The sequence below is a fragment of the Hoplias malabaricus genome, chromosome 1, assembly GCF_029633855.1.
Source record: "Hoplias malabaricus isolate fHopMal1 chromosome 1, fHopMal1.hap1, whole genome shotgun sequence".
Classification (NCBI taxonomy): domain Eukaryota; kingdom Metazoa; phylum Chordata; class Actinopteri; order Characiformes; family Erythrinidae; genus Hoplias; species Hoplias malabaricus.
The window spans coordinates 50,209,775-50,235,665 of record NC_089800.1 but is presented as its reverse complement, the minus strand read 5'-3'; the positions used below and the strand labels follow the sequence as shown (position 1 = coordinate 50,235,665).

General features: G+C 38.3%; 1 protein-coding gene across 5 annotated transcripts in view; it reads right to left on the bottom strand.

Annotated features, from left to right (window-relative positions):
* cadm2b (cell adhesion molecule 2b) overlaps nucleotides 1-25,891 on the bottom strand; it is a 221,380-nt gene that overhangs the window by 10,982 nt on the left and 184,507 nt on the right. For all 5 annotated transcript variants that reach the window (XM_066678964.1, XM_066678948.1, XM_066678973.1 and 2 more), the window contains exons 4-8: nucleotides 19,970-20,122; nucleotides 19,157-19,294; nucleotides 9,135-9,296; nucleotides 8,372-8,462; nucleotides 6,537-6,715 (exon numbers count right to left, since the gene is read on the bottom strand). In XM_066678964.1, the coding sequence (XP_066535061.1) occupies nucleotides 6,537-6,715; nucleotides 8,372-8,462; nucleotides 9,135-9,296; nucleotides 19,157-19,294; nucleotides 19,970-20,122 (723 nt within the window). The remainder of the gene's footprint in view (nucleotides 1-6,536; nucleotides 6,716-8,371; nucleotides 8,463-9,134; nucleotides 9,297-19,156; nucleotides 19,295-19,969; nucleotides 20,123-25,891) is intronic.

Genomic DNA, 25,891 nt, shown 5'->3' with positions numbered 1-25,891 from the left:
ACAATGATCCAATATTTATGGATTGTGTGTTGTATATGTTTAGTTTATGGCTTTGTCAGGTGTATAAATTATTAACAATTTTTAAACATTGCAACAAGATGTAATCACTGGTATTTGATGCAGGAATTATCACAAGTAAGTTACATCATCATCATCATCATCATCATCATCTTCTTTTCCGTTTTTCCATTTCAGGGTCACGATGAAGTATGTTACAGTATTACAATAATGATGTATCATATAATATTATTAGTCCAATATAATTAGTACTATCAGTATTAATATATATTACAGTGTATCATTCTCTAAAAAATACATATAGCTTTACTTCAACATTGTATGAAAAATTCATGATGAATGGACCAATAGAAATGCTCCAAAATTACTTGGAATAATATAAATTTTACATCAACTTCCACTGAAAGTTAAGAAGGTTTCCTAAAGTTACTCTTTTAAAGATATGTACTTTTCTTTGGACAGCGACAATATGTGTATTTTTGTATTGGTTACATATACTGAAAATATTTCAGAAACACATTCACATTCAAATGGCATTCAAATACAAAAACGAGTCATTTATTGATGTTGAATGATTTTGTTCTGTAGGACAAACGCCAATCCAGTTCATGCCAAAGTTTTGACCAGATGGCTATAAGTCCCTCCAGCACTGGACTAGCATTGAAAAGATGGAGAAGGCACTTCCCCTGTTCACAGAATGCTGAGGGGAATTATAGCCCTCCAGTAAAACCTTGTCCTCGGGCTAGTGACCTTAGATTCCTGTACAACTGTTCATGAGAGCATTGCATTTCCTTTCATGCTTTTTGTAGAGATTATACAAGCTCTTAGTGCACAGTTGACCTTCAGGGTCCATATGCAGGATGCATATGAAATCTGAAATCATTTGAATATTAAGAGGTGTCTACAAACCTTTGGACAGTGCACTCCTTAACGCTACTTTACCACTTGGAACCCTTTTTAAGTTCAGTAAAAATAAAGGGATCACTTTTCAGAGCTGCTATGGTTTACTAATCAGAATATAACCAGAAAGGCAACAAAGGTTTTTAACATTAATAAACCTTTCAATATTAATATTTCAACCACGTGCATTTAGCAGGGAGGCAGGCTGTCCACTTCCACCGGCACAGTGACATAGGACCAGCCTTCCAGACCGAAATAAACCCAGGATTAGACTAAAATATTCTCCTCCGGTTTGTTTCAATTTGCCATTACCAATTTATTGAAGTCTTGGTTTAATACCCAGCAATCCCAGGAAACAGTGTCTTAGAACAGAGAAATCAATATATATATATATATATATATATATATATATATATATATATATATATATATATATATATATAACAGTTATTGACTGTTGCTTATTTATTTGCCACACCCTGTACACACAGCATTTGAAATGGTCTAATAAAAGTGTTTTCAGAATTGTAGGTTATACATTACACTACAGAACTCCAGTGCAATAACATTCACACCTTGGCCTGGTACTAATATTGTGTTTAGGGTCGTGTTGCACTGAACAGCATCACATTAATGTACAGTTTCTAAGGGTGAGTGAGAATATGACTGAGTGCGTGAATGATTTACAGGGCAGTTCAAAGAGGTTCTTGGTATCTAATAAAAATGAAGCAGTTTGGGTTTATGACTGAAACTTAAAAATTGAGATATGTAAATGAGGTTTGTGCTGATTGAAAGGCCAATACATTTTACCAAGGTAAAAAAAATAGCCCGGAATTAAACATTGCTTTGTGGGGGGGGCTATACTGCTGTGGATGAATGAAAAAAAAAGAATATGATATCACAGAAACAGTGCCTTCAATATAGGCATACACTATAGACTGAGGATTTAACAGACCTTTTTAAATCTTTAACAATTTTCATACCATATTTCAGACATATTTCAAAAGAGTGTGATGAACTAGCTTTCATCTCTTCCCTTTAGGACAAAGTGACAACAACTGGAATTTTAGCCATTGTTAGCTTTTACACCAGGACGGTGGCATGAAAACTTTTAGCCCAATTTGTAGAAATAAAAAAAAGAGAGAGACAAAGAGAGAAAAAGAAATGAGAGAGCACATCCCTGCAGTGATTTAAATACAATGCTCGTGATCCAGACGTGTTTGTGCTGGAGGCTGTGTGTCTCTGGGGACTTCACTTCCACACTCAGCGTTTGATTTGAAACCTCTCAGCCTCGGCTTTACACCACAATACACTCCCCGATGCAGGAGTTTACTAAAACAGTCATATTCATTCTCTATCTCTCTTTCTCTGTCTATCTCCCTCACTCTCTGTCACCACCCTTCGCTCTCCTCTACCTCGGTGTGCCTTCTACCTCTTCACCTTTACCTCCTCTCCTTTTCTCATTCTGTCTCAGCTCCCATCTCTCTTCCTCTTACTTTTCACTTTTTCCTAATAGATTTGTTTCATTGGTTCCATACCTTTATTTTCATTTTCTCTCACTGTCTCTGTCTCTTTCTCTTTCTCTCAGTCTCTTTCTCTCTCCCTTTTTCATTCTTTCTTCTCTCTCCCTCCCTGAGAGGGATCTGAGCCCAGCTCCTTCATTAGTAATAAGTAACGGATGTAAGCAAGCTTCCTGGGCTTACACTTCAAACGAAACGCCTGTTAAGATGACTCTCGGTGGGGTGCAGTTCTCCAGTGCTCTTCCATACCATTCCCACCACATTGATTTCTAATACATAATTAGATCTAAATATCTGGGACTTGAAATAAGGACAAAGACAAGGAAAATAAGGAGAAAAAAATTCCTTTTTATTCTGTGTTAATTTCCAATTCAGTTTGAATTTCTCTCTTTGTATTTTTTTCTCCTGGCTAAGGAATGTACGGCAACGGCAGAGGTGCATTTTGTTTTAGAAGGTAATTTTATGGATGTTTGCATGGCTTTCTGGGCAAATAAACAGAACTCTTTTTAGGTTCTCTCCACAGTCTAATTAGAAGTGGTTTGTAGAGCATGCGAGCACATGCTGATTGAGGAAAGCAAGTGATAAATATTTTACGGCGGAACGCAACAGTTGCACTGTGCTCTTCCCCCTCTGGGGACAGTAAACGCTGATGCCGACTTAAAAGTTGGAGAAGAGTCTGAGGCATAGAGAAGCCACAGGGAGATTAGTCTGGGCAGAATCCACTGCAGTGTGCAACACACAGTAAGATCTGCTCTGTGAGAATACACAAGCAGAGCTGAGACACTGCTGCATACCTGCTCATACAGCTAATAGAACAGCACAGTGTGCTTTTCACATTCCTCACAAAGAGACTGCTGTGTTCTTTAGCTGGTGCCTTCTGGGAGGTTCTATAGATCCCAACCAACCAAAACAACCAGGTTCAAAAACAGAAAAAAAAGCTTTCTACTACAGTTCCCAAAGGTCTAAGTATTAACTGAACTTGGGGGACTGTGAGGTACAAATCTACAGTTCTATGCACATTTAAATTTCTATATAATAAAATTAAATTAAAATTATATAAAATGTATTCCTTGCAATACATGTTTTCATACATTCTTAATCTCCATGTGTTCACGCTGGGGAAAAGGCCACATGTTTGGATATTATCATGGTCAACATAATTGCATTTAATGATGGACCTTTAAAGCCTCTGCTCTAAAAGCATATTTATCAGAACTGGTCATACAGAGTGTGGAAGAAAAAGCAAACAGCGATTAACAGGTAATATTTTTTATTGATTGCAGCTACTAATAAGGCATTATGGAAAATGAAACAATCTCAAGTACAGCATATAATATTGATCATGTGGGAGCAGGCAAAGTGGGTTAAAGAATCCTCAGAAAATGAATTAAGCAGATGATGCATAAAACCATATTACTTTCTGTTCAGTGCTCTAAGACCTACTTTGTGTTCTATTTACTTCCATTACACCACATAACTGGCACAATCTGAAACTATACTTGATGACTTGTGATGATGAACTATTTCATACATGATTAAGTACTGTTATAATTTCACAACAATAATTTTACAGAAAACCAACAGCAATATTTCATAATAAAACATTGCTTTTGGATTTAAGTTGTGAAATGAACAAAGGAAAGGCAAATTAAATGAACGGGGACCATAGCAATACTTAAGGGTTCAAATTTCACCAAAGGGCACTAGGGGACAATTAAAAAGTTCAGTTAACTAATTACAGAAATAGTGCTACTTTTTTCTAATTCAAACCACGCCTTCCTCAAAAGCTTAAAGTGTGAGAAGAAACTCTAAGATTAAAAAAAAAGGGGAGTTCTCTGAGAACTTCAGGCTTCTTCTTTACACTAGAAAGCTATAGCCCTTTTGATGAACAGAGAATAGTATGAGGAATATTTTTTTTGTTTGTCTGTTTTAAACATAAAACCATTTTAGCAGTGGGCTTTAAACATAAACGAAATAGCAATGCTATATTATGACTAAAATAATTTTACACATTATTTTGGTATGAAATGCTTCAAACAGTGATTCACATAGTTCTTCCATCATCCACACCCTGTTCCAGGAGCAGTGATGTGGTGATAATGTTTAGCAGTGAATACATTAATGATTGCGAGTTGTTGTTCCAATTTCAGCTGCTCCCACAAGGGGCTGCCACAGCAGACCACCTCTACAATCTGGCTGATTATCTGCATGTTAGACTCGGCACAGATTTTATGTAAGACGTCCGGAAAGGGGGCTTGGGACCAGCAACAGGACAACACAAGCCCAGCTCAACCTCAGTGGCTGGGGAGCGGAGGTGTGGAGAGCACACCACCAAACTCCACACCCCCGTCATTCTACTGTGCCATTTTCACATTAATGAATGAAATTGACGATGCTAAATGGAGATGAATGGGGCCTGGGTGACTACAGCTGACATTTATTGCCTCCTGGTAGTCTTGCCATTAGCGAATTAGCTTCATTCAAGAGCTGGCCCAGACATTTCTAACACAGAGGGAGAGAACTTGATAAATATCACTGAGGCACAGTGAAACATTCAGATGAATTAGAAGCAAAAGTAATGAGCTCTTGCTTCTCTCTTTCTTTCTTTCTTTCTTTCTTTCTTTCTTTCTATTGTTCTCTCTCCCTCTCTCTCTGCTTGAGGGGAAAGGATCTGGTGTGATGTTGTGTTTGGTTGGTGTCTGATGACGATCCTGATGACGACCAGGATGAACAAATTTAACTTTTACAGATCACTGTGGTGGCAGAACTTTCATGAGCATGCTGTTCTATATTAGTCAAAATGACCTTTTCCATTACCTTTCTCTAAATTTAGCAACAAAGGGTGTTCTTTCTTTTCTGTCCTGTTCATTTAACAGCCTTATGTCATACATTTTGCTGTTGTTGGAGGTTGTTTGCCCTAGCTCTACAATAATGAACCAATGCTCCTTAAAACATTCCATTAAAACAGCAAAACTTTAGCTGGCTAATAATGCAGTGTCACGGTTCAAGGTTTTTCAACAGTTCGTCAGTTACATCAGATTTAAACCTCATACTGAGTGAATACACCTCAATATGCAGGTTCTGCCGCCACAGAATAAAAAGGAAAGCTACACTAGGCTAAAATGCTATAATCTTAGCCTAGTTTCAGATTTCTGATGCAGGAACAACTTGAGCTGTCACTAGACTCTTCCTGCAGCTATTGCGTTTATAACTTTGCAGCTAAACTGTTCAAAGGGGAAACAAAGTAACAAGTGCAACTGACTTCACAGAGATTAATCACCTTTGGGAAGAAAAAAAAAATCAAAGCTAGCAATAAACATCTTAAGTCTGTGGAGCCTAGACAAATCACGAGTCATCGTTTTCATCTTTGCATGAGCTTGCCAAATCACTGCCCTCTGAAGAACTGACCCCAGCCTGTTTGGGGCTGATGAAGATCCACGCTTCCCAATCTATTTCCACGCTTCATGTTCCGCACCTACTTTCTGGTTTTATCTTGACAAATGCTATCCGTGTTTGTAGAGGTGCCTTAATTATGTGTTTTCTCTTGCTGCACATTCTGCATCCGAGGATCAACTTATCTCTCCGCTTAGGTTTCAGACCCACCATTAAATACTGCACCCTACAGCACTTTCCCCCAAGTTGCTTATAACACTGTGAAATAAAGGTAAACTGGGCCACAATGAGTTATGGATGTGGAAAGATGTGTGTGTGTGTGTGTGTGTATGTGTGTGTGCATGTGTGTGTGTGTGTGTGTGTTCATGATTGAAATCTGAGCTAAAAGGACGAAGGCATACAGCAGGAGGCTGAAACAATAACAACCTACACCTGGCAAACAAACACAAATCTGTGACAAGATGACTTTCCCCCCTTATTTCTTTATAACTCACAAAAATAAATGTAACTAAAGCCATGATGAATTGTGTGTGTGTGTGTGTGTGTTGAATGTTCATGACGAAGAGCTAATAAGACCAAGATATAAAGCAGAATACAGAAACCCTCCTAGCTTTTACCTGGAAAACAAACACAAATGACAAGATGCCATGCAGTAAAAATCCTGTAAGCCACAAACCGAAACTTAATCAAGTGATAGTAACTCACCGTAAACAAACAGCACGTATTCATCGCTGTTGGTCCCCAGGTGGTTGCTCGCCTCACAGCGGTATGTGCCGTTGTCTGTTTTGTTAAGGGTAGTGATGATTAACTCAGGCCCCTCCACGATCATTCGCTCAATGTCAGGAAGTTCACCACCATCTTTTGTCCATAACACTGGCTCAGGCCTGGAAATAACACACACTTGGGAATTAAGCCCCTGTCCTTAGATAAAAACTCCTTTATCAGTGGTACGTATAAAATGATTCATACACTCTCATACTAATACTCATAGAGTCATATTAATACTTGTGTTATTAGATTAAGCTCGTTTTATATTCCACATATAAGCATTTTCTCAAGCAATTTCATAAGGTCAAATGTACAGACTGGACTGATTGATATTGACAAATAAGAAGATATCATCATAAAAAAGTCCCTAATCAACTTATATAATATACCTAACACGTCTGTATTCATTATATCCAGCATATCAGAAAGGTTTTGCCCAGCAAAAATGGGGATTTATCTATTTTGCCATCTGTATGATTTTGGCCAACTTTTGCAGGTGATGTAAACTCACTCCACCAATCACTGCTGTCTCTGGTGCTGTCATGGAACCAACAAAGCAGCTGGTTCCCAGGGCTCAGTCCATAACCACATACAACCGTGCTACACATACTAGGATACTGAATACATGAATATTGCTGGGGCACTGGTTTTGACTTATTATTCAGTATAGGGTGTGTGTGTGCGGTTTTATGCAAAATCAGAAGTATTCCTTTGTTTTCTCCTGAGTTGAAGGTGGTGCTAGCATCTCCAAAAGCAGTTCAAACTGACCTGCAACTTCAGAAGTGTGTGAAAAGGCTGGCATGAAGTTTTTACTTTGAATTAAACTCATTTGCTTTTCCAAAGTGGAAAGAGACCAGCACCACATTATACTACATTAGGTGTAAAGACTGTCAGTCTGACAGATATCTGACCCTTTTACCCCTTTTATTGGTATATCATTAACATACACACTAGATATAAAAAGCTTCAACCTTAATTCTGTAGGTTAAAAAGACTTAGATTTTGAAACAAGAATAGACTGAGCCACAAATGCAAAGCACTCTATGGCACCCTGTGCAGCATTTCCTAAATGTGAGTGTGTATGTATGAAAGTAGGTGAGAGGGTTACAAACTAGTTTTCAAAATGCATTTAAGAACAAAGAAGATTCTTATGCGGAAAAGTGAGCATCACACTGAACACTCTCCCTGTTAAGATGACCTTAACACTTGAGAGGTTTTTGGGAAACTGAGCCCAGTTTCATAAAGTTCTACGCATCTGAAAAGTGCACTTTAAATTGACAAATTGGTAGGAATATTTATATAAGGTTACGGCTGTACATTACCACTGTGGCTAGCAGTAGTTGGCCCTTATTACTCTTCTTCCAGTCAGTGGAAAACTTCATAACATATGTATTTATTGGTATTTATCCTTTGGTTAAAGGCTTGGTTAAGTTTCCTAATTACAATTTCAGACAAAGTTATAGTCTCTGACTTTATTATTACTCTGTGGAAGAGTTCTTACTGAACTGAGGCCTACGGCTCAGAAAGGTCACAGGATTCAAAGTAGCTAATAAACTATGTCTCTGTAATTGTGTGACTCACTAAAACTCTCCGAAATATCAAGATCTGATTTATCATTGTGCGTTCTTTCTAAATGCGACAACGTAAAGGTCTTCATTGGTGTCTAGGTCTTTTGGCTCTTGGACTTGTGCATGTACTTGTTAAACTGAAAAATCCAGGGTTAACAAATGAATTCACTTATAATTGGGAAAAAGGAGGAATTAATGACTTACAATGGGTTGCCTTTAGATACACACTCCAGTTTGAAGTACTGTCCTTCCTGTGGCACAATTAAAGAGTGTAAAATCTCTACTTGAGGTGCATCTATGGGGGAAAAAGAGAAGTAAACAAGTGTATAAATCCAAGCTATTAGGCAAATATAGACATAAATGTACATGGGGAAAGGGTAATAGTTCCTTAACTCAGCAGTATTGACATTTTAAGAGAACAAAGAGAGGGGCAATTTTCCTTGGAATTTAAAAGAAGCCAAAGATGATTCAAGTGTTTCAGACAGTGTTTCAGTGTTTGCCCTGCTAATTTCCATCTGCCGCCACATTTTTACCTCATTATTTTCTTAAGTAAACATGAATAAATCTTCATAATGAATTATGGCACTGCTGAAAGTGTTTCTGGCACGGACTGGCCTTTAGCAGTAGATCAGAAAGCATTCCACTAGCAACATATATACTCTAATCTAGAGAAATATAAGACATTACATTTACAATTTTGGCAGACACTCGTATACAGAGCGACTTAAATTGTGTTAAAGTATGCCACAGATAAAGCTGAAAGCAATGTTAGGAATCCTGTCTGAAAACCCTTATTAGTAAAATGCAGCATGATTAGCCTAGCAGGGAACTTAACCCCTGTTCACCAATTGTCCATCAATAGTGGGCAATGGTTTTACCCACTTTAATCACCAGTTACAATCATGAGGCTAAGATCTGGGTCATAGGGGGCTTCTTGGGATATAGCTTTACTCTAAGTGTTACTCACAGTGAACCTCCAGCACTTCTGTAACTTGGTGAGGAGTTGAGTTAAGGGCTATGTGCTCCACGCTGCAGGTATAGGCTGCTCCGTCATCATTTCTGTCCACTCTGAGGTGCACAGTGCTCCTTACAGTGAATGACCGGCCTGTGGCATTCACCTCCTTCACACCTACCACAACAAACACCAAGAGAAGGTATTACAACTCTCCCTCAGGCTATCAGCAGTCTTTTTTAGATCCTTAGCTTAGAATCCACATTGATTTTCTCACTCCACTGATTCCCAGTCCTGCTCTAGGATAACTCCTGGTCTGCACATTCTAGTTTTCCAGGCTCTATTTGAAATTAAGAATGGTGTATCCATTGACCACCCCCCACCACACACACACACACACACACACACACACACACACACACACACACACACACACCAATACCTTTGTTTAAAGCAACAGTTGATAAAGTATGAACATATACACTCTTACATCTCTTACATATACATTTACATTTAGCAGAGGCTCTTATCCAGAGCAACTCACAAAAGTACTTAGTGTTCAAACAGAAAGTTTATCCTAGCTAGTACAAATAGTTTCGAGTCCAATCTTCACTTGAGCTCAGGCACTGCCAGAACAAGGGCCAATGCTTAAAACTCTTAGAAATAAAGGTGCCAAAAAGGGTTCTATGCGCGATAGAAGAATCCCTTTTGATTCCATAAAGAACCATTTTTGCTCATTCGTTTTAATTGGTAAAAAAAACCTTAGGTTTGAGTGATGGATATTTAAACCTTTAAAAGGTTCATCACATCAAATTCCTTGAAGAAATCTTCAGAACCATTTGGAGCACCTTTTATTTTTAAGAGTGTATAGTATTAGAATATATACAATGTATCCAGTGTATACAGGACATGTTACATGACCAAGTCAATTAATCTAATTTAAAGTGCATCCAGAAATGAGTCGCGAGTGCAAGTGTTCTCAGTTGTTTCTTGTAGTTTCATTCAGTATCTGTAACTGGAGTGGCTTTTGTGATCTAACATCAATACATGACCTCACTAAAGCTGGCATTGCACAGTGCACTCAAGCCCTCACAGACACTACCAGCTCACAAAGACAACTTTAAATAGATTGTTTCTTAGGGCTTAAAAGCCAATCTGATTGTCTTACAGTTGAATGCCCCTCCACCCCCCGACCCCAAGATTACACTGGGTGGTTATCTAATATAACCTTCATAAAACTCATGCTATGGATGTTAAAAGAAGAAAAATGAATGGCCCAATGCAATAGAAATGAATCACAATGACCAGCATGATCGTAATTTAGCTAAAAATACCTGAGTTCTAGACATAATATAACACACATTTTTCCCAAAATAAGAAACAAACAGAATTTAACAGAAGTCCATGGAGAAAACAAATGTAACCTCTCTCCTTTTCCACATTTCATTTGCAATAAATTCACTTGCATTCAGCAGGACACAAAATACTACCACAACAAGAATCACATATACTGCTTAAAGGGGGTTTACTTAATTAAACTGAACACCAAATTATTTGTATTGATGTCTAATTTAACCTATATGTATTTCACTATTTAAAGTTTATTCTTGGTGGGAGTTGTGATCCAATTTTTCCTCATAACTTATTTTACTAACATAGGTAAATTATTTTATGGAAAAATAAGGATAATGTTTTCCCTGCATTTTTTTCACCATCCCACCCCCACCACCTTTGCGGGAGATCTCCTGGTGAGACTCCCCAGACATTCTGAGTTGAGGGAGTCAGAATTTAAATGTAAATGCAGGATAGATTGAATGCAGTTATGCAAAGAGCTAATGCTAAACATATTGCCTTGTTTTGCTTAGCCATAACGACATAGCTCGGTTTGGTCGTGCAGGATTTCGAGTTGGAAACTCAGCATTATGCATCAACTAGAAAAAAAAAAGTTTGCTGCAGTTTCTCATTAGTTTTAATGGGATTCCTGCCAATGTTCAGTAAAACTGGAGAACTTGTCCAACCTCGCAGCAGCTGCTGTGTAAGAACACATTTGTAGGTGGAGCATGGCTAGGTTAATTAGCTGATTAATCAGATCAGGAATTAGAGCAGAGAAAACACTAAAAAAAAAAAAGTACAGCATCAGGGCTGGAAACTCTGCTCGAATATCTCAGTTCGGAGCAACAGAGCGGGAACGTTTGCAATTCCACAAACCGACTGGGTCTCGGCCTAATGCATTTCCTAGCTCCAGAGGAACCTTTCTTATTTCCCTAGCTGAGCTCAAATTTATTCTTAAAGTTAGAGGAAATGAAAGGAAAAAGAAAGAGAAAGCATTATTCAGAGAGCGTAAAGCACCACTGCCAATCCCCTACTTGTCAAGGGGCAGCAGAACAGGACAATGATACAGAAGCAGTGTCCAGGGTTTTACTCCAGAGAGGCTGCTGCCCACCAACCATGAAAGCCATGGCTCAGCAAAATCATGAATGGCTGAGAAGAAACAGTGCCCTGGAGAATCCCCTCCAAACATTTCACTGCACACACACACACAAAATACATGCATGGCCTGGCCAGCTAATATGGATCTTTCTTTTTCTTTTCCTCTTGCTCCATCTCTCTTTAATTCTTTCTTTCTCTCTCTCTCTTTCTCTGTGTCACAACAAATGCAGACACAAATCCCAGCTCATCTTGAAATTGTCATCCAAACTTGACCTTGCCTTTCCCATTTAGATAAGCATCTGTAAACCAGAGGCTGCCAAGTCCCTGAGTGGGCAGTTTGACCATGGTGGGCACATATTGGCTCCCTGTCATAGAGTTAAAGTTCCACCTGCACTAAAAATCACTGGCAGCTTTTTCAAAGCAAGTTGTCACTATGTAAAATGATAAAATGATGGTTCATCCAGAGGTTACATTTAGTAATGCAAGCTGCAGTGTAGAAAAAGAGTAAGGCCTTCTGAGTACAACAGGACTTTCAACAGAAATTCTCTGAGCTACAGTATGAGAGAGAAGAGTTTTCTTATCATTTGTGATAACATTAAGGTTTAATGAATCAGACAAGGTGGTGCAGCAGGTTAGTGTTGCAGCCACAAAGCTCCAGGGACCTGGAGGTTGTGGGTTCGAGTCCCGCTCTGGGTGACTGCCTATGAGGAGTGTGTTCTCCCTGTGTCTGTGTGGGTTTCCTCCGGTCCAATAAAACACATGTTGGTAGATGGATAGGTGCTTACAGACAATGAATATCAGACAAGGTGTAAACACTAGATCATCTTTACAAAAGATTTACAAATTTTATTCTCCTCTGACAGGAATTTAATTAATTCATTTACTCATTATCTGTAAGCGCTTATCCAATTCAGGGTTGTGGTGGGTCCAGAGCCTACCTGGAATCATTGGGCACAAGGCAGGAATACACCCTGGAGGGGGTGCCAGTCCTTCACAGGGCAACACACACACACACACGCACACATGGACACTTTTGAGTCACCAGTCCACCTCCAACATGTTTTTGGACTGTGGGAGGAAACCGGAGCACCCAGAGGAAACCCACGCGGACAACACACTAACTCCTCACAGACAGTCACCCGGAGTGGGAATCGAACCCACAACCTCCAGGCCCCTGGAGCTGTGTGACTGCGACACTACCTGCTGCGCCACCGTGCCGCCCTGACCGGAATTTATAATTAAAAAAAGAAAATGTTATCATGAACTTATATTGTGCAGCTTCTCTTTGCAAAGATAACTGTTCTGAGTTGGGGCACTGCATATAAAGTGATGCAGGGAAAGAATATATATATGGTTGGATTGTCAATGTGAGTGTTGAGACAGATGCTCCCTATCTCTCTCTCTCTCTTTCTCTCTCTCTCTCTCTCTCTCTCTCTCTCTCTCTCTCACTTTCTCTCTCTTTTTCTGTCTCTCTCTCTTTCTCTCTCTCTCTCTCTCTCTCTCTCTCTCTCTCTCTTTCTGAATAACCTCTTCCTGTGTTAAGTTGCTGTCATTCAAATGGTCTCTTGCCATAGCTTGGGGCTCTGTCCCATTTCCTTAAAGAATCTGCTCAGAGCATCACATCGTACCTTGCCTCGAGGGATCAGATATTTTTCAGAACTTCAGCAGTTCTTCAGAACTAGGAGGAACTGTTAGAATGGTGCGATCCATTCCAGCCAGCTGCAGCCATTTATAGCAACAGTAACATTCCCTTTATTTATTGTGTCTTAATATCAGCAATAAAGTACTGAATCACTTGATATATCCAAATATGTTACATACTTGAGTGTATGAGTCAATCTGTTTGTGAGTGAGAGACTGGATATGTATTTGAGTATAGAGTGAGTAAGTAATAACCAGTTCCAGTAGGTGTTTTGTATCTTAAAAAACAAAAGGCAGATATAAAAACCCAGGTAAAAGGAGGCAAAGCAGTGAATGAATGTGTGACCTGCAGGGTGTGAGCAGTATAAATAAACTTACAATGTGAAATGGCCAGTTGTGGAAGATACATTTACCACAGAGTGGAGCTTGGCTGCTTATTATAATACAGTTCTTTACTGAATGATGGACATTTACGCTTTGTGAAGATTTGCATGTGGTGGAGATAGGTCACAGTGGGGAAAGGAAAGTGGTCCATTTAAAAATGGAAAATGGCTAGTCATGCTCAATATTTAAAAAATTCATTCATTTGGGCGATATAAACATGTTGTTTACTCTTTGGAACCACCGTGAAACAGAACGGAATGAATTGTAATTTTGCACCTCACCTCTGCAACACACCTCACTCACACTTCCTATTTTTAGCATAATTTCCTGTGAAGATTCTCTTCTATTACAATCTGGCAGCCCACTGTTATGAACCAGATCAGATGACAGGGGAGAAATGGTCGATGGCTTCCTTTTTCAAAGAGGAAAACATGAGCTGCCTTGATGGCTTACTCTACATAACTATTTTAATTAAGTACAGGCATATCAACCCTGCAGAAATAACTTGCATAATGAGCTTGAGATAAAAAAAAACAGGTTCCGCTGACATTAGAATGTGATGATAAAAAAAAAAGAAAAAGAAAAACTGCTTATCTAAACAAGTATCCCCCCTTTGGGACTCAGCCTCTAGGGATCTGTCCCAATGAAAAGTTTCAAAAACTTCAGCAAGTATCCGGCCACAGAAGTTTAGTCAGCATCTAAGATACAAACATTTTCACAATCTACTGATCCTCACTGCAAACTTCTAACTACACGTTAATCATATACCATTTTAAAAATGAATTACAGTTCCACGAAACATCAACAACGGTGGAAAAATGGGGTGTTTGCGATAAAATTTAATCGATCTTAAAGCATAGGGCATCTCAGCTACTTTATTTGATTTTGGTTTAGGATCCAGTCTGCTGAAGAATTTCCCTGCTTTCAGTGGGAAATTACAGAGCCTCTGAAGGGACATGGTGAGAATTTCTTTTTAGGGAAAAATCTTGTGAGCACCACTTAGTATGTCGTGAGCACCACTTAGTATGTCATAAGCACCACTTAGTATGTCATAAGCACCACTTAGTATGTCGTAAGCACCACTTAGTATGTCGTAAGCACCACTTAGACTTACTAAGAGGTGCTTATGACATACTAAGTGGTGCTTACAACATACTAAGTAGTGCTCACGACTTACTAAGTGGTGCTTGTGAGGTTTTTCCCTAAAAATAAATTCTCACCATGTCCCTTCAGGGGCTCCGCAGGAAATATTTGCAAAAAAACAAACAAACAAAAAACAAAACAAAAAAGGCTTTTCTTATCTCCTGAACTAATGTGACAATTAAGCCTTATCTCAGACACTCTATAAACACTAAATAATGATGCTAAATCAACTGGTGGAAGCACTGTTACAGATCTGATTCATCTCGGGGGATCCATCCCCAAAAAAGTTTCAAAAACTTGTATCCGGCATCAGAAGTCTGATCAAGGTCGGCATCTAAGATATCTGACACTGTGTCACAATCTACCGTGCTTCAACTCTCCAAACGTGCTCTTTCTCAACCCCTGGGTGTGGTGTATATTCTACTCTGGCTTTGACGCCAGTCCCACAGAGCAGATCCACTCCTCTACATGAGGCCTGATCAGAGAGAGACTTCTCTTTGAAAAAGAGTGAGTGGCAGAGAGGCAGGAGGAGAGTAGTGCAGCAGAGCAGAGCTGGCCTTTTACTGCCAGCTATGTGAATGCCGTCTCTGAGCCAGGGACACTGTCTCAGTCTCAGGCCATCAATCACTCCCATTCTAACAGGACAAATGGAGAGACGGCCTGGAGTTCACCTGCATTCTCCTTTTTATTGTCAGTACAATGCCACAGAAGAACCGCTTTTGGTTCCCTGAAGAAACTTTCAGGCCTCAGTTTGTCGAAAGCCTCTTAGCACAAAGAAGATTCTTAAACAGTAGAGTAAGCATCGCTAAGCGCTTTCTCTACCATTTTAAATGATCTAAGCACTAAGATGCTTTTGGGAAACTGAGCCCAGTTCAGTAATTATTTAAAAACCAAATGAAACTCAGTAGGAAGTATATTTATGGAACTATAACACATTATTCCAAAGACTCATTTGGAAATATTTTGGGAACTAATTATTTAGACAGTGCTAGACCCATATTTCGTACTTTAAGGCAGTGTTTCTCACTCTTGCTCTCATCAATCTTAGGGTCCCACACCATCGGGGGCAAATGCTACATCTCAGAAATTAGGAGCACACCAGTTATTTGTAACATTTCTACATTATATTTTGTTATAATTCGTAGATGTTTATGTTACACAATAGAAAAGCCTGCTATTTCTGAACTCTTGGAGATTAAACTTTGGCTTGGGACCATAGTTAGTGTTGGACTTTAGGTTAGGATTAGGGTTGTGTTAGGGGAAGTTTAAGGCTTGTGTACATTCATGAAGTGAAAAATATATTTTGTACACATTGTACTAATCCCGGGAATGGCATTTAGTCAATTATGTATTCACACAGGTTCCAGGCCCCTGACACCCTCATGGAACTGACTTGTAACTAACACTGACATACTCATACACACTCACTCATGTTTAGGAACTGCTCCATAAGTGGGTGCTATTCAGTATTTTGCATCAGAGAGGCTTTGTATCTGTTACAATTTGACATATAATAAGGGGGAAGAAAACAAATGGTTAATTTGTTTTTCAAAAAAAGAAAACCCTCAAATAACACTGCGACATGAAATGGAAAAGAATACTGTGAAAGATTAAGATATGTTTAGGTTTTGGGTTTTTTTTATTTTTATTTTTGCATTATCACAATAAAGTGTGTTTTACTTTTTATAAGTAAATGCAAATTGATGTATTACACATACTTTATTAGAAACCAGACACACAAACAGTCAGCAAAATACTAATTTACCTGTTATACATTTACATATTCTATGCAGCTTGTGGTAGTCCTTGTTATTAAACAGGAAATCTGCTAAGCATCTGACTTTTTCCCTGATTGCTTTATTTTTTAATTTATGTGTTACATTAAAATTAATTATTTAAAAAACAATTCTCTCCGCTTTTATTTTGAAACTGTTTACAGTGTGTAGTTCTTAATGAGTGCCTACCAGGAGGTACACTCTCCAGCAGAACTGATTTCTTTCTCTGCTTTAACACACCTACTCTGGCTCAGTCAGGGCTTGTTAATGAGCTGATTAATGTGCTTGAAGACTTTTTTTCTGGACTGATTTATTTGTTTATATGAAAACAGTTCAGATAATCTTCAGTTTATTTCACTCAAACACTGTTTCTCCGTTAATGAAATACCTGAACCTTATGTAGTCATCTATTGGATGTTTAAGTAAAATTAATTCTATAAATACACACCACAGTCTAATGCACCAAGCCTCTAATATCTGCTATAACAAGACAGGTGACCAGCTTAGAGATATATCCTGAGCATATTTATACAGCTCTAAGTCTGTAGCCAGGGGGATTTAGCTGCTCAAGTGAAAATAAAAAAGGCTTAAACTTGAGGATAGTGCATTAACATGATAAAAAATACTGTTGAGTGTTTCCCAGCTTTTTGAAAAAAAAAAAAAATTACAGTTGCCCTTTATATTGAATGGAAGTTTAATGATTGATGGACCAATAAAAATGATGTAAAATGATGCCAATAACGTTCACTGTAAATTAATGCTGCCTTTTTCAGAAAATTTAAAAAAACATATTAGGATATAAGACTTTGTTTAGCATGTTGTGATGGATAAGTTTGCATGTTTAGGTGAACATAATTCCAAACAAGCCCCTTAAAACTTATGTCCTGACCATATATAGCCAACATATATAAAATGTGAAAACATAAGCCTCTTGAAAACCAATGCCATGCAGGTATGCAATATCAGTCTGATCACCTGCTGATTGAAACATCTGGACAAAGTTTGGGCAAACAACCCCCAACTTGTCCCGTCGATTTCACTGTAATGCACTAAAAGACCATTATGTTGTAACTTGACTCATCATCTCATTGACTGACCCTGAAGCTATGAACACAGCGATGCATGGGACATATATCCATCATATTCTCAAGGTAATGCCTTGAAAATATGCTGCAAATATCTTTCATACACCATTGCTTTGATATTTTCAGGGTCAGTCTAAGTGAAGCACCTGTACGAAGCTAAAAGCTAGAGTTTTATGTTGCAGAATAAGTACTGATTTAGGATCCTACTTATGCATTTATTATAAAGTATAACAAAAAGTTGGGCACCATTTTCTATGAATCCTGTATTCCTGAGGCTTTAAGCATGCTTTAGAATATATCTTATGGCATCCAAAGCCATTCAGAGCATGGTTTAAGCTTTAATAATGGCTTATAAAATCTTATAACAACAGTTAATAAATGTATTATTAACATACACATTATAAACAAATTCTGCTTGCCGTAATAAACACACGTTATAATGTTTTACCATACCTGATTTTAAAAATGCATGTATTCAATGTAAGTGCAATTACTCAAAAGCAATTATCCCAGTTAATAATCCCAGACTAGCTCTACAGGAGCTGGAAGATATTTTTATTTCAATGGTGTTGTGCTGGCATTATAAAAGTTGTGAAAATAATAAAATCTGAAAAACCTAGCTATGAATTTTGATTTTGCCTGTATTTGATCAGCATTTACACCATAGAGCTTCATAAATAGGAAGCATTAGAGCATAGCAAGCTAAACTACAGTACCCCAGCGGTCAGAAAAATATGGCAGTGAATCAAGAAGTCATGGGCTTATTACCAGCTGATAACATACTGCTTCTGCCTTTGTGTCCTTAAGCCAGGCACTTAACCCCAAGTTTCTCCACAGGGACTGACCATGTAATTGCCATTCGCTGCGGATATAAGCATCTGTTAAATTAATAAATGTACACTGTACAGAGCAGTAGCCCTCCAGCAGCAGGAGTGAGTACACTGCTGTAAAAAGTGCACCACCAAGCCTGGAGATGAAGTTGACCTATACATGCTACGCCCACAGATGCATTCTGATATAGATACTGTGAAGTTTAGAATGCTGTAAAAAATACAGCTAATAATAATAATAATAATAATAAGAAGAAGAAGAAGAAGAAGAAGAAGAATTTAGATACTCCATATAATGGGTCAGTTCACCCATTGTGGTCACAGATATTGGCATGAAATCAAATGAGATGCTCTGGAGCAGCTGCACATGAGCCAAATGTCACTATGTCTAATGCCAAGCATCAGCTAAAGGGGAATAAAGCCTTACAGCATTAGGTTCTAGAGGAGAGGAGCTGTGTACTCTGGAGTGCTGGCGTTACTTCAATACTTCTGTGAATCCTGGAGCAGCTTTCGTAATCCAGAACTAACCATCCAATGGCAATTCCTCACTATGTTTATGTGATTGAAAGCAATCAAATCCTGGCAGAAGGTGTCTTGCATTAAGTGTAAACCGATTCCAGAAGAACAGTGATAACTCTGTAAATGGGAACAAAACTCCCTATTGCTACCCATGATTTCAGTGAAAATATTAGATGAACAGGTGTCCACAAACAAGCCTGAATAGATCAGTTGTCCATGCTGATATCTACCTTGCACCTCCTTGTCATTTCGGAACCATCGGATTTCAGCAGCTGGTTTGCTTCCAGATGTTATGCATGTGAGTGTGACATCTTCTCCCTCCACAGCAGGTCTGGAGAAGCCGATAATCTCTGGTTTCTCTGGTACTCCTGGAAACCAAGAGGCATACATAGGCTTGTGTGCAAAATGATATTGTGCTGGTTTTCTAAGTGATCAGTGCATATTCTCTACAGATATATACACCTCTGAACAGTTTAATCCTCAAAAGTTGTTTCTTTTCTTTCAACACATAAAAATAAAATTGCATGTGCAAACATTATGGAACATTTAATTCTCATGTCATATTTTTTCAGAATGGTAAACTCCCAGAAATACTACAAAATAGGTACAGAAAATTGTTATTGTGAATTCCCATGTGGAAGACTTATTTTCACTAATAAAAAGGAGGATGTCGAGGATGGTTATATTTCCATACGCATATTAAAGAAAAAACTCCCATCTATGATTTTCCAGATAATAACTCTAGAAGATAAAATACCACATCATTTTATTGTAGATCTCCAGATAGAGTGTACTATACGAAGGCACTGGCAGTGGATTATACTTCATCTAGCTATGCTAATAATAGCACAGCATTAAAAACCCAGCCTCCAACACTTGAATGGAAGCACCATCAACCAACATGAAATACTCTCCCTCATTTACATCTGTCCCTGTGCTGCCAGAGCCAGGCTTCCATCAGCTGCCCTTAGCCCCGCCCGGGCCCGGGCTGACCTTACTGCCGCAGATTGATGAGGAAGAGTGTGATCTATGAGAACATTTACCCAGCACTGTGAGGAAGGCCTTGGAGGTCTTGACGGGCATGGTGAAGAGCGAACACGTATACTGTCCCTCGTCCGACAGAGTCACCTCATTGATGCTGATGGTCAGCTCCTTCCACGAGGCTCGGACCAGCTCGATCCGGTTGTCCCTCAATGCTAAAACACACAAATACAAAATACAAAAGTGTTCGAATTACACAGAGAGGAGGGAGTAAATGAGAGGCCTCACATTAATCTGAGTGCGTTTTATCCTCAACTTAATACAATAAAGTGCAATAAAGAAAATCTGAATCTGCGATTTGTAAATGTAAATGTATCCTAGATTTCCAGTGTTTTCACCGGACAACTAATTTTATTTTATAAATATATAAGAAATATATCATTTGATGCCTGGACAGAAACCTTTACAGAATATTCAAAATACATTTGAATCTTAAAAGACTTAGATCTCCGTTTTAGTAGATCAGCATTTTACCATCGTAAGAATATCAGTAATATTAGAGATTTTCTGACTAAACCAGACCTGGAGCAACTTATCCATGCCTTTATTTCTAGCATTGATTACTGTAATGGTCTCCTAACTGGACTTCCACAAAAGACCATTAAACAGCTTCAGTTGATTCAAAATGCAGCTGCCAGAGTTCTCCCCCCAAGCCTCAAATCCTTACCCTGGAGACCAGTCTGTTACAGAATAGACTTTAAGGTGTTGTTACTGGTCTATAAATGTCTTAATGGGGTAGGACCAGTGTATTTATCAGATCTGCTACAGAGATGTGAGCTGAGCAGAGCTCTCAGATCTTTAGGAAGTAGTCAGTTAGTCCTGCCTCAGGAGAAAACTAAACATGGAGAAGACCGTTTAGCTCCTATGCTGGAATAAATGGAACGGAACCAGTTGACTGAGAATATTAGAAGAGCCCTGAATTTAGACACTTTTAAAACAAGATTTAAAACATTCCTGTTTGAGCAGCTTACAGCTCAATTTAAAATCCTCTGTACTTTATATTCTGTAACGGCACTTTGGTTCTTTTTTTTATTGTATCATTTTTAAATTGTTTTAATCATTTTTATCATGGTTTATTTTACTCTTTTTATGCATTTCCTTTTATTGCACTATTTTAATTGTTTTAATGGAATTTCATTATTTTTATTCTTGCTTTTAATTTAACAGTTTTTTCTGTAAAGAACATTTAATTGCTCTTGTATTAAAGGCGCTCTATAAATAAACTTGCCTTGCATTGCCTTGCCTAAAAGAACCATCTGGTCTGTTATCAACCACATGCAAAATCCAGCATCTTGTATTGTATCAATGACCATTGTTGTGGAGAAGAACTTTGGGTTTTTAGAGAGATGAATGTCAACATCAAGATGTCATCATTCCTGGGAAGTCCATGGTTATTTCAGCAAGACAATGCCAGGCCTCATTCTGTACATGCTACAACAACATGGCTTCATAGACAGAGTATTTGTGCTGGATGAGTCTGTCTACAGATCTGTCTACAAAGAAAGTTTTGTATTAAGCCAGAATGAGTAAAAACTCCACTTGCAAAACAGTTCCCAAACAATTAAAAAATTTAATAAAAAAAGTAAAGGTGATGTAAACATGCCTCGTCCCCACTTTTCTAAAGTGTGTTAAAGGCATCAAATTTTAAAAAATTATGCAATTAAGCTGTTCAAGGAAAACACTGGAAATAATTGTGATTTTATTTTTCATTTTCCAATATATTTTACATAATGTACCAAAATATCTGGAGACAAAGTTTGTATATATCAACATATTTTTTTTAAATAAATAAGTAAAAATGGATGCTGACATCACCGATATTTCCACAAGCTCTGCTAATGTGATCTGCCTGATACAGTAAATATATGTCCAAGGGTTTCATATATTGTTAATGTGGACAGTAATTAGAGACACTACCAAAATGAAAATAAACTCAGAAACTAGGAAAAAGAATGTGTAAATAGATATTTTTAAACAGATCCTTTTCATAATAACAGTTGCTAAGTTGGGCAGGTTTTAGAGACAGTTGCCAAAGCTCCTACTCAGCCTATCAGGAGTTAATTTTGCCATGACTAAAATTAAAGACTGGCCTAATTTCCAAATAATATATATATATTCATGTATTTTAGAATGGTCACAGTTTTGGGCAGAATTGTTTAATGGCAGAATTTATTTTTATTTTGGCATAATTACACTAACATTAGCATTAACACTGGCAAATTTATCACTGTCATATTACTGTCATAATTCAGCTTCTGTGAACACAGATATTCAGTTGCCTTTATAACACAGGCATGTTTGTCTCTGTAGAAAAGAGATATGAAATGAGATATCCTGGAGCAGCTGCACATGAGCAGCTCCCCCATGCTCAGGGCCGAATTTCAGACTGAGGCTTATAAACTTCCTCCAATGTTTATTGTTTTGGAGCAGTGAGACTATGTACTCTGGCATGATGTTGCGCCATTCAGTGCTATTGGTATAAGGCTGAGTAGTTTTTGTGATCCAGAATTAAACATCCAACCTCAGTACCTGGCCCCACAAATGCTCTGATGGCTAAATGCCATCAAATCCTCACAGAAAAGTTCCAAAATCTAGTGTAAGTCCTTCCCAGAAGAAGTAGAACATAGCAGGGTAAATTCGGGTTATCTCTCACAGTTGTATATTGTTACTTTGAATGCAATAACCCCACGCTGTGCAAATTTATCTCCAGCCTATTTTTTTTATAATTATTATGGCGTTTATAATGTTTCTTTGGTTTTTTATTTTTGGGAATCTCTCTGATAATCTTAGATCAGTAGGTTTCATGTGGCTTGTGCTGTGGATTATAGCTTTTCATAACTGCTGCACTTGGTGACAGATTGTGGTTAATCTGCTTATTAACTTTTACCCTGGTCCCATCAAGAGTGAGCATACTGACAGTTACTGTGCTGAGGAAGGCTGTATGCTGAAATGTTAAAGATTAGATTAATGAACCACATGGATCTTCCAGTCAATGAAGCATCTATAGAAACTGGGCAATCAGTTTCAAACAGTCACTTGGTATGGTACTTCTCGTGTTGCCTGTCTTAAAACAGACTAGTGCTGAGTTTGAGCAAGAACATTGCGCTAGACCAATAAGTGGCTTTGGGCAAATCTCTTAATGCTGTATAAGCCTACCTCTGTAACATGATTAAAATCATAAGTCCCTCTGATATTGGGATCACATGCATTCTGGAACCTATTTACAAGGACCTGGCACTGGCGATTTTATGTAGAAATGTATAGCCCCTATAACACTACCACCAGGTCTGTCTATAGCCAACACTGCACCCCCTCAGAGGTGTCAGCAAGCCATTTATTTTGTGTGTGTGTGTGTGTGTGTGTGTGTGTGTTCTCAAGAGTCCTTTGTGGCTGAACCTGTCATTTCACTCTCGCATTCAGAAGCATTATTTCTTGCTCATTCAGTCAAGACAAAAAGAAGACAAGCTCTTAATTCCTTAAGCCATCATTCCTTATAACTCCTTTTCAAGCTGCCAGTTGACTTCTGCTGTAGCTCATTGAGACAGAGTCATGTGAAAGGCACTGAATTCCCAGCACAGCTTTGTTTAAATGACACTGGGATTCACTCTTTAATGCCCACAGATGTTTCATAGCTGAGGATGTCAGACAGTAGCATACAATGTTTAAATAAATTAAATAAGGTAAAATAGTCTGGCGGCTGGAGTTTACAGCAGAATTACAACAATAAACCAAATGTGGTGAATATCAGTACTGTTAAGGTGGTATTACACATTTTTTTCATATTACACAGAAAATTCAAAGATTAGACTTAATAATATAAATAACATAATATTTAAATAACCACAAAAAATAAAAAAATAAAAAATAAAACAACTTTTTTTTCAGACAAATCAACATAACTGCTCCAGAGAAATCCATAGAAGAGATCAGCACCCTTCAATACGGAGATGTTCATTCTAATGTAAACCAACACACACATAAACCCAGCGTGCAATATTGAGGTAAGCAAAAAATATTCAGGAAATGTCCATATATTGATAAATCAATATGGTAAATATTGTGACAGGTAGTGACACAGATAAATATGAGAATATAAAAATTAACTTAATACATGGAAAACTACTGAATATAAATTTGCACAGTATACATTTATTAAATAAATTTTTTATATTCTCATTTTTATCAGTGTCACTAGGCCTGTCACAGTATTTACAATAAGGACATTTCCACAATATTTTTGCTTACTTCATTATTGCACATTGGGTTTTATATTGTCCTAATTTTCCAGTTAAAGCCCAACCTCATTATACACTTAGTGGGTGTGAAGTAAACCCTATTTATGATTGTCACATATTGTCGCTGTCCAATGAAAAACATGTATCTCCAAAATAGTAACTTTACAAGGGAGGGAAAAAAAAAACGTCTGATCATTCAATGGAATTTATTCCAAGTAATTTTGGAGCATTTCTATTGGTCCATTCATCATTCTAAAAATTGATGAAAATGGAGATACATCTTTTTCTTTGGACACGGAAAATCTTTGGTATTCAACTCTCATGACTCTCCCTTAATAAATCTGTTTTATTCTGCATTTTCCCACATGAAATAGGTTTCCCACATAATAGGTTTAATGCTGATTCTCTGACACATCCTGTCCTTCCAGGTGTCACTCTAATTGTTATTTGTGAATGTTTAAGAAGACTGAAGAAAACACCTGATTTCTTTTTCTTAATCATTAAGAAAATGACAATATTTGTGCCTTAAATGAATTTACGTTAAGAAAAGACATCAACACAGAGGTTTATAGGAGATAGCAGTGTTGTGAAGGATGGATCAAGCTTGCTTAGTTGCTGCCTAAGGAAAGGAGGGGTTTTTACTGGGCGTTGGGGGCGGGGGGAGTGGTGTGGTGTCTGTGGTCCTTGGCAGGCAAAAAGCTGTCATGGCGGATAAAGGCAAAAAGCAAGGTGAGGGGTCTGAGCTAGCGCTGCACACAAGTCTGAAGATAGAACTGCAGTAGAGCCCACAGAGACACACGCCATCAAAGCCCTGGACCAGATGACACACTTCCACTGCCCCACATCCTTCTATCTTCCTCTCACACACAGAGACGAGGAGGCGGATGAGAGCGCGCTGTCCCTGGTTGTTTACCCAAATCTCCCTCGTATATACACACACACACACACACACACACACTTGTGTGTGTGTGTGTGTGTGTGTCTGTGTGTGCAGGGAACATCACAAACTTGGTGATAAGCCGAGTGAGCTCACACAGGCCCAACTCTATGTTTGTGCTGCTGGCGAGAGATGATGGCTAAATATGGAGGAGAGTGGAAAACTTGGCACTATCCATTTAAACCACACAATGATAGCTCGCTAAGCAAAGGAGCCTCTATAGGAAATCAAGGAAGAATCATGTGCAAAAGTTTAGGCACAGCTGGTCCAGTGACATGTTGATATTCTGCATGAAAATGGGAACACCTGCTCTACACTGAGAGAACACACTTTTGTATTTTGTAATACACACTTTATTAGTCAAAATTTATATTGATTCATTCATTTATTCATTGTTTAATTGTCTGTAACTGCTTATCCAGTTCAGGGTTGTGGTGGGTCTGGAGCCTACTGGGTTTGGAAGCACTGAGTGCAAGGCAGGAACACACCCTGGAGAGGGTGCCAGTCCTTCACAGGGTGACACACACTCACACATTCACCCACACACTCACACCTACAGATACTTTTGAGTAACCAATCCACCTACCAACGTGTCTTTGGAAACCCACGCGGACACAGGGAGAACTCACCAACCACAGACAAAAACTGGTTCGCAAACCAGAAAAGTTCATTCCCAACTGAAACCAAAGAAGAGTTGGCTTTTCAGCATGAACCGTGACATAGTTCGTGGGTGTGTCGAGAATCAGTAACGC